Source organism: Aptenodytes forsteri, unplaced genomic scaffold (assembly GCF_000699145.1).
Source record: "Aptenodytes forsteri isolate BGI_AS27 unplaced genomic scaffold, ASM69914v1 Scaffold55, whole genome shotgun sequence".
NCBI classification, from domain to species: Eukaryota; Metazoa; Chordata; class Aves; order Sphenisciformes; family Spheniscidae; genus Aptenodytes; species Aptenodytes forsteri.
In genome coordinates, this window is record NW_008796063.1 from 12,298,263 (window position 1) to 12,308,076 (window position 9,814).

At 47.7% G+C, this 9,814-nt stretch overlaps 1 protein-coding gene across 1 annotated transcript in view; it reads right to left on the minus strand.

Annotated features, from left to right (window-relative positions):
- Nucleotides 1-4: 4 nt before the first annotated feature.
- The window catches only part of PALB2 (partner and localizer of BRCA2), an 11,361-nt gene continuing 1,551 nt past the window's right edge, over nt 5-9,814 (minus strand). The window contains exons 2-11 of the mRNA XM_019473965.1: nt 7,649-9,562; nt 6,080-6,888; nt 5,385-5,468; nt 4,042-4,203; nt 3,466-3,551; nt 3,024-3,185; nt 2,748-2,864; nt 2,288-2,375; nt 1,099-1,247; nt 5-236 (exon numbers count right to left, since the gene is read on the minus strand). Of these exons, the coding sequence (XP_019329510.1) occupies nt 5-236; nt 1,099-1,247; nt 2,288-2,375; nt 2,748-2,864; nt 3,024-3,185; nt 3,466-3,551; nt 4,042-4,203; nt 5,385-5,468; nt 6,080-6,888; nt 7,649-9,562 (3,803 nt within the window). The remainder of the gene's footprint in view (nt 237-1,098; nt 1,248-2,287; nt 2,376-2,747; nt 2,865-3,023; nt 3,186-3,465; nt 3,552-4,041; nt 4,204-5,384; nt 5,469-6,079; nt 6,889-7,648; nt 9,563-9,814) is intronic.

Here is a 9,814-nt window from a genome sequence, read left to right on the forward strand (position 1 = left end):
TCCGTCAGGCCGCTCCTGTCTGGGGCTGCCGGTACCGGTACAGGCAGACGGTCCCGTCCTGCTGCCCGGCCAGGAGGCAGGCACTGGTGGTGGCCCAGCGGGCCAGCGCCCAGCTCCCCTCCGGGTCCGGGGGCAGCAGGGCCGTGCACCGCCCCAGCAGCAGGTCCCACACTGCGACGGCTCCCGACGTCAGCACGGCCACGGCAGAAGCATCCTTCACGTCACCCTCCAGGTACCTAAGGTCGTACACAGAAGGGTCACAACGCTGCAGTTTGTTTGTCGAAACGCTATCGCATCATTTTTTAAAATTAGCTAGTTTTTAACGTAGAAAATTAATAAGCAAATTTAAGCCAACTATAGGAAGCCAGGTTATGTTACACGTCGTACCTTCAGTGCACCCAAGAACGAAGGATGTCAAGACAATCCTTCCGCAGCCTCGGTACGTACTTGACAATTGTTCAGTAAGCCAAGATCTCGATCCGCTAATACTTGCGCACATAGGAAGCGTGACGGTGGGTGTAAGTGCATTGCAGGACTGAGCCTGAAACGGCTTAGTCTTCGGAACGCAAGACATAGGAAGGAAAAGGTCATCGGACTGCAGACAGCTGCTGAGCATAAATAAACCTAGCGGAGCGCTCTTCAACAGCACAACGGCTCGGGACGCCTCGGTGGCGGACATTTTCTCAGGGGTTTTTGCCCGGGGAGTTTGCCGGACGAACCAACCCCGTTACAGCATTTCCACAATCACTTTCTGGGGGGGGGGAGGAAGACAAAGGCATACGCCTGCAGAAAATCAATGCTCCCGTTCGTCAGCGGACCTGCGGTGAGCGGAGCCCCTCGCCGCGCGGTGACGCCGGGAGCTCAGAGGTCAGCGCACAGGCTGGCGCAGGAAGCGGGCAGGAAACAGCCAACACCCTCGCCCCATTCCAGCCTATGTGCAGGACAAACGGCAGTGACGGATGCAGCCTCCTTATCATCGGCAAGACGGCAAATGGATCCTTGCCAGCAGTGCTGCTCAGCTCGTTAAGCGATTTCTCCCCCCAAAACCACCTCGAAGGAGTCATGAAGCCAGCACGCGGAGTTCCCCCAGGTACTTGCCTTCCAGCATGCCCAGGTGGGAGGGAGGAGAACATCACTCCCACGCTCCTGGCTGTTTTGGGGTTGAACGCTATCACGCGGAACGCGGGGTTGCCACAGGACTCGCTCTCTTTGGCATGTGGATGACTTAAAACGACAAACAGAAGGCCCTGATACACAGAGGAAAAAATACATCACTAAAAACAACAGCAAGAGGGGAAAAAAACCCAAAGAATTTTCCAAAAATTAATTGCTACGCTCTCTATAATCAAAGCCCCGTGGACAGTGATGCATTATTTTTACTGAATAAAATAGAAATGGTTTACTTTCCTTATCAAATTAGATAAAATCCAAAGCAGCTGCTGACTGATAAGGGCTGATGCAATACAGCAAAATGACAGCTCGGTGACCCAGTGGATTTATGCACTTATCTTTCTGCCTGAAAAAGCTAAACTTGCTGTAGGATGAGGTGACGTTTAAAGTAAAATTTCTGGGCCTCGTTTGAATCCCCAGGAGCTTATAAATTTAACAAGAATTCCATGCAAACCAGCACAGCTGAAAACAGCGACTCTCAGAACAGCCACAGGCCAGCACAAAATATGCTGGGATAGATATTCTGAGGAAGTCTCCAAAGAGTCTGACTCAAGCCGTCATTATCGGACAAGACATCCTTGTCCCAAAAGGTTAAACGCTCACTGAAAACAATCAAATCCTTGATAAACTACAAAAATCCATCTGGAATCACAGCACAGGTGGAAGCAAGTGGGAAAGAATCATTACTATGAATCTTGGTTTTAAACAGCTGATATCCTCGGGGCTATGCGTAAACAATAACCCCTCCAAATAGGTTTTCTGACAATGGCAGTGTGCCATCACCACGCTGGCAGCTACCCACCTGTGAAATGGAAGAGACCGAGCACCAGCACTGGGCAACAGCACTTCTGCTTCCCACGCCCAAGATGCTGCTGCTTTGGAATACGCTTTGATGCATCGCTCTCATTTTATTAGTACGCTGCAGAAAGCCAAGAATTCCAGGCAGCCAGTGTGGCTTATTTCTCCTAGGTAACCTGTTTTCCTTTGAAATATCTTCAGCGTATCTAAATAGAGCTGATATTGCAATCCACTCTAGAAACCCTAATCCTTTAAGTCCCCACCACAGTTAGTCAGTGCAGTTCACGCATAAACCGTGTGTCACATTTCACATACGTACAGAGTCGGAATATGCTCGATGGCAGATGGAAGCTGGGTAGGAATAACCAACGTGCATCTTCTTCAGGAGCTGGCCTGTTTTCAGATTCCTGCAGTTGGTGAAAACACAAGTTCTGACTGCATTTCCATCCTCTATCTGTTATTTTCTAATCACAGTTACACCGCTATGCAAGACAGACACATTTTTGGCTTCACATAAACCCAACTAAGACAAGAGGCCACGGGAAGAGATGTAACAAATGTGATGCAAAAGCAAGTGGAATTACGGCAGCATAGTTCATTCACTATCTGCCCAGCTGTACAGAAGTTATAAAGTGCCAGACTGCAGGCCCTCTGACAATTACCATTTCACAGGCAAATCAGCTGCCAACCAACACCCCTAGATAACGTCTGCAGCTAGCTGTTACAGCCAGCACGTACACCTGCAAGCCAACCCATTTGACTGCAAAGGAAACACTGACCAAACAACAATGCTGTTCACTGCAGTGGTGCCAACCAAGGCGTCTCTCATTCCTTCTACTTCAGCGAAAGCTAAAACAGTTTCTTCGGGGGGCATCAAAGTCTGTCCGTCCTTGCTCCTGAATAGCAGATTAGCAAGTGAGAAAAGGCAGTCAAAAAGTATGTGTTCTGTACGCAGCACATCTCCAGAAAGAAGAGGAACCCGATGCTTTTCTACATCTGTTTCCTTACTTTTCTTCCACCTGCCACAGTGAGACCACCCCAAAACCAGCACTCACCTTCCTGTCTCTGAAAGCGATACTATTTCCACTTGCTGCTCTTGCATGGTCCTGCTGCTGCTGACCAGCCTCCTATCCTTTAGCCCAAGAACAGCTTTGATATTTCCCGTTTTTACTAGCGATTGCTTGAATGCGTCATTCTCAGAAGAATAAAGCAAGAGCCTAAATTAAGAGAAAAGTACGCCTAATGACAGAAGGAAGCATAACTCAAAGATGCCACAGCATATAAAAATAAGCATGTGTTTCAACAGTCTACCACCCCTAGGGGCGAATAAGCAAGTCTTTGTAGTTGATTTTTAGAAATCACTTCCATATCTTCCAACTGTTAAAGCTCCTGAGAATGTGACACATTAGTAAGAGATAATTTCAACCACTACACAAGAGGAGAGTTAAGCTGCAGCTATTCAGGGTGTAAAGCGCTAGTAAGAAATAAATACACCACCTTATTTCTCCAATCTCCAAATCTCCCAATGCTATACACACGAGATTACAGGTGTCCGGCAGAGGAACGATCTGTATTACAGGAATCTAGGACAGCAAAACAAGAATTCAGTGTCACCCACAACGTCGCTTCGACTTTATTCCCATTTTCTAGAGTGTTTCAAGTAAAATGATATGGAGCAGAACTAATTTTCAGATCCCTCTGAAGAAGCACGCTTAGATTAACAGCTGAACTCTCTGACTGCTTACCTAATTAAACAATCCCTGTTGATATAAGAGACAAAAAGTGTCTCCAGGGAGCGTAAGGGGAAAGAGCACAAGTCAGTGGCTGTAGTGCAGCCACCATTCGGTGCAGGAAGTATCCAATTCTAGCAGATAACAGGTGGCCGTACAAGCTACTGGCCTTCTCCATCAGCAGTGCAAATCATTCTCCTCTGTTGCCTGATGGAATGAAAAATTTATGCCACCTAAAGAATTTACCTTGCACCCAAGACTGCAAGCTCCTTGCATCTTGGGAACTAACACACTGGGACAAGAAAGTTGCCCTAAATTCTAGAAATAAGGAATGTGTTCATACCTCTCCGAGCTGCCACGTATAGACCTTTCCCCAGCGGTCGGATGCCAGAGGTTTCCACAGGGAGACAGAACTCTCGCAAGCGGTCACCACACAGAGCCCTCTGCTGCCAGCTGCTTCCCACCACATGGTACTCACATCCACAGCGCAGGAACTTGAAGAATCCTGTCCAAAACAAAACAGCGCTGGTTTTCTTCCGATAGACATGGTTATCTAACCCGGAGGTTCAGCCTGATAAAAATGCTTGACATTCAGTGTGACGAGAATTTGAGGCTAAAACTTAATGCTTACGATGTATAATTTTGAGTAAAGTGCCAGTAGGGCACCAAGGAAAACAAGCCTGGTGGGTTTCACCCTCAGAGCAGCAAATACATTGGCTCGCTTCACAAAAATCACTTGTCATTTGAAACGACAGGGACCCGGCAGAGCCCAGAGCTGGGACAGGACTGGGGCACAGGCACCACAAAGCCCGAGTGCCACCTACCTGCAGTCACGCACTTGCTTCCCTTCTTGCACGAACAGGAGACAGGACTTGCAGTAGCACAGACTGAGTTTAAAACTAAAGAAAGCAAGGGCCTTCTCTTCTCCCTTGTAAAAAAGTTTTCAGCTTCAGCCGTATTATTGTTGGCTGGTTATGCTAACCCCCCCGACTTGCTTCTGGAGCAAAACTTTGCACTTTGGTTTGGAAAAGCTAGAGGTGACCCAGCCCCTGGCAAGCTCATTTGGAGTTCAACAGGCTTTCCCACAGATGTTGCTTCCTTGCCTGCCAACCGTCCTCTGCCCCCTACGAGACATAGGACGGTGGAAGGACACCACTGCAGGAAGACGACCCGATGGCTCAGCTGTGCAAACAGTCCTGGGCAAGATTTGCCTTGGTCATGGCATGTTCAAGCAAGGCTCCTTTCCAGAAGGGTGTGAACATCAACACGTGTATTTGGCAGTGCTGTAGTCCCTCACAAAATTTGCTCCTTACTGGGTTACTTAGTGCCTGAAATGGTGACAGGAGGCCACGGGAGCCACAGGGCAGGCAACAGGGGTACAAGGCTGAGATCATTTTACCTGGGGCTGAAGAAAAACGCAGCAGTTCTGTTTGTTAAGACATTTGCATGTGTTTAGACGTTCATTATTCAGAAACAAACACTGAAATCCTTTATCAGTCAAAAGGAGTTACACAGCAATCTAACCTTTCAGCATGCGTTACCACAAGTGAAGACAGATTGCTGTCTAATTTGATTAGTTCTGTTTTGTTCAACTAGCCATTCTGCATTTTTTTATTGCATTTTTGTTAAGCTTGGTATTAAAGAGCTGCTACTGACTCAGTAAACAATTATCCGATGTTATCCCACCTTTAGCTTTGATACAAGCTGCAAGCTCTCTTCTCTCAGGCCATCAAGCAGTACCGGAGTCAACCGTCCTGCTACATCTTTTTTCTGCACAAACAAGTAAAGAATGAGGATAATTCAACTTTGAAATGACATTCAGCACCTGCAAGAATGAGGCAGAAGCGTGAATTCACTCTGCACGCAGTTGTTGGAGAGCTATGGTAGGAGCACCTCTTTTTGTACTTGCAAGTCTTTGAAAAACAAGAGATCCCAGACAGGTTATTTCCTGGTTTCACCTGAAAATTGTCTTTTACCACCACTTTGCATCTCTCAGCCTTCAGAGACAAGTCATTCTCTCAATACCCATCCCGCATGCGAGTCATTTAATCTCCTTTACCAAATCCTAGCTGAAAATTTTCCTTAAGGTAGACCAACACTATATGGGTACCAGAAACTTTTTGTTCATATACACGTTTCAAACATGCATCCCGCAGTAAGCGTTGACACCCACATCTCCAGTTTCATCAAGCAGAATTTTAAAGAATTTGCTCTTGAGGTCAAAAGACCTTAGGCAACAGATGAAAACCAAACATTTACTAAGTCAGCTAAAAGACAGCATGCAGGGCTAGCAGGCAAACAGTCAGGTGAGACTCTGGAAAAGGGGATTCGCCCACAAAACCACTGGCTTAGGACCCTTGGCAAAGAGGCCAGCTTGTTACCTGTTCAGGAGAAGCTCTGCAGGATCTCTGCTGTTTGCTCTCTGACTGCTGATGCTTCTCCAAGGCCACAGCCTCCTCAGATTTATTATCAGGACCTCTTTCGGCTTCTAAAGGAAACGTACCTTGTTCCTCCTCTTTTCTAGCAGATCCTGCACCACAGCTGTCCAAGTGCAGTGGAATGGCAGGGTCTTTGCATTCCCCATCATCCACAGCCTGGGCAGGTGCTCCTTTGGAGGAGTTCAGGCTCACTTGCGAGGGAGGTACAGAAGGTGTATTGGGGAAGACCTCACTGCGTACTGATGGTGAAACAGCTGAGGTTGCACCCACAACAGGGAAAACAGATGAGGAAATCTGAGACTCAGGCTGATTGGGAGCACCAGCTAAGACAGTCCCCATGGGAGTAAATAGCAATTCATGGCTGGAAAGTTCCTTCCTGGAAGCTGGGCTTTCTAAGTGAGGTAACTTGGGCAACCCATTTTTGAAAGGCGAAATCAAATTACTTTTGAGACTTCTTTCTTCTGGATTCGTTTGTGCATCTTGCGTGTCCTCAGAAGCCACACCATCTCCAAACACACTAGGAACAAAAACCTCCAAGTCATTCACAGGGGAAGATTCTAATTTCTCAAGTTTTAGTACTCCAAATTCCTCATCCGGCAAGTGAAAGTCTCGGATACCCAGTCTGGGGGCCAGCCACTGGAGACTGCGGAAGGAGAAGAGAGAGCCACCGGTATCGGGGTCCACAGCAGGGAGGCCAAGAGAAGCGGGACCCTCTGAATGTGTTGGATAGCTACATCCTCTTTTGCTCTCACCTAGAAAAGCAGAGGAATACAAGAGAGAACGTCACACATCATAGAATAACCAGCAACTAGCCTTTTCAGAATATCTCATCCAGAGTGTCACTCTAATCTATTTTTAAAAAAAAAAAAAAAAAGCGATATCCATCTTAACACATGGAAGTGGCACTTTTCTGGAAAGACATTACACTCTGCAATTGCTCTGCATCAAGCCTTCAGCTAAAATATCATTGCCAAAGACTGCCAGAATTGACCGGGTGCTTGGTCAGTTTGTTTCGTTTGGTTTTCTCCCAACGCTTTCTCTTTCCACAACATTCACAGACCCTCAGACTGTAATGCTGCTCTTTGTGTTTCACACTTGTCAGCACTAAAAAAAAAAAAATAAATCATTAATATGCAGACTTAGTTGGAGAACCAGATTTACATCCATTTGCTGGAAAAATCAGGTCCAGTGTGCACAACATGCGCTCCAACAGCAAAGGCAGCTTAAGAAGTTCTCAGCCCTGCTCCTCATCCATGCACTGCCGTTCACTCCCCGTCACTGTGCTGAAGCAGAAGTTTCTGGAATTGTTCAAGGAACACGGGCACCACAATGACCTAAATTTTTTAAAAAATCTCTCTTACTTAAAAAAAAAAAAATAGTTAACCCATATCAGATTTTCTTGAATAAAAAACCATGGTAGGGCACGAACAGCAGTGCATGCACTCACTGGGACATCTCCCTGCCTCGCTCCTGGGCTGCGGTTTTAGGGAGCCCTTATACCTGATGACGTACCTTTTGAGACTTGACTGGCTCTCTGTCTTGCAGAGGAACGCAGGGAGCGGCGCGGAGGGACATTAATCGCTAGGAGCTGCTCAGCCCCTCGCACGTGCTGATTCTTAACATGCTCCACGGAATGTTTATCAGCCTGACACACAGTTAAGTTGGCTTCCAGATCTCCTGTATGGCTGGCAAAAGTTTCATTCCCTGGGTTCAGAGAATCGCTGTTCTGAAGTGGATTTTGAACCTGTTCTAACAGCGTCTTACGGCATTTGCCAAGCACTTGGCTTCCTCCAGGAGGAGGATCGGCACTCATTGGCTGTACAGCGCCCGTCACTTCTGTCTCTCCAGCCCCAAGAGCTGCAGCAGCAGCCAACCTTCTCTCATCTGAAGATGATTTTTCAAGATCAGCCTCACAGTTTTCCTTTTCACTCTGACATTCATTTGACAGCAGACTACTGCTGTCCCTCGTTGTTACGAGATCCAAACTTTCTATAAGTTCTTGTGACACTTGATGCACAGGGGACTTGCAGGCAGACTTTCTTCTCCCCTTTTGTTTCCTCTGTGATCGTCTCTGATCGTGCTTTGTGCTAGTGACACTGTTTTGAGAAATCGATCCAAGTGAAGTGCTGCTACCACTGGATGCAGGAAGAGATTTCTGAGGACTACTTGAATTTGCTGGATCATTTTCTGCACCGAGAAAAGGGAACGGCACGAACCCTGCCTCCAAATCATTTTCAACTCTTTCTTGGGAGGGCCGATCTGCACTTGCATCTTTCTGCTTGCACTTACTTCGCTGACCTTTCTTGCTTCTGCCCAGCTGGCTGAGAATTACAGCATCAAGGTCCACTTTCCTCTGGCAATTAGACATGCGTCGAGTTGTCCTGACGTAGTATTCAACCGGAAAGAGAAGCCCTTCAACCACCGTGCAAGAGCTCAGTGCGCTTTCAGGAGCTGTTGCCTTTTCTGGATGAGAAAGTCTCGACCGAATTTCAAGCTGTTGATTCTCCAACAGTTCTTCAACATTGCCCAGAGCATGATCTGTAGGAAAGGGATTTAAGCTATTAGCGTCACTTTGATTTCCTTCATGGCTTTCGCTCTCATTAGTTATACTGTTATTTCCGTCAGCAGGCAATACTTCATTTTCTGACATTAAACCCAAGAGCCTATGTAATTCTCCCTGGTCTTCACACATACTCTCACCATCCGTTTGGTTTATTGCACTGGAGGATTCTTTTCCTCCGTCGCCACTGGTGTCAAGTAAAACAGAGTCACGGTTCTCTGAACACAGCCATGCAGGCTCACAGTTATCAGGTGTGGCCACAGCGCGTGGGGACTCAGGCTGCCAGACATCGCTGCTGTCCCTCAGCGCGCACAGGAACAGCTCGGGCACTCCTGGAGGGACACTGTCTTCAGGCACGTCTTGTACAACTCCTAACGCCGCATCGGCAGGAGTGAAACTGTTTTCTTCTCTCTGCACAAGTGCTGGTCTGGATGCTCTTTGAGCGTCTTCCTCAGCGTTCGAGAGGCTGCTTCGCCTGAAGACTGGTGACTGAAGTTCCTCTGTACTGGCAATTTGATTTTTCATCGTTTCATCAGCGTTGATTAGATGCACATCACGCACTGATTCCCTTTCCTCTGATACCGGAGCCTTCGTCCGTCTCCTCAGCTTCATCAAGCTTCTGGAGGTTTGGGTTTTTTTCTCCTCAGGGGCAGGCCTAACCATTCCACGGCACAGGTTTTCCTGGCTAGCCTGTACGCTTTCTGCCCGTGAGCTGTCCTGCAGGCTAACCTCATTATTGGAGAATTCGGGAACGTGTTTAAATGTGACAGATGTTTTCTTCTCTGTGTCAAGACCAGAGCAGGTTTTAGTCTGTAACTGAGAGGTTTCTTGTTTGTCAGCACTAGGAGATACGTTATCTCTAGAACCTGTGGGAAAAAATGTCGTACGCGTCAAGTACTCCCAGCAAAGTCCCATCCAAGAAAAACATCACACAGTAGAACTAGGCGACTTTGTTAGGAGCGAAAGAGTGGGACCTTACAGTCGGGATCAGAGCGCGCTGCGGACCTGGCGAGGAGGAAGGGAGAGGAGGTGTTGCTGCAGACCACCGTTCAGCAGCACCGGGCAGGCCGCGCGCGGGTACGGGGGGCAGCGTAGGCGGCAGCGGCCGCAGAGGGGGG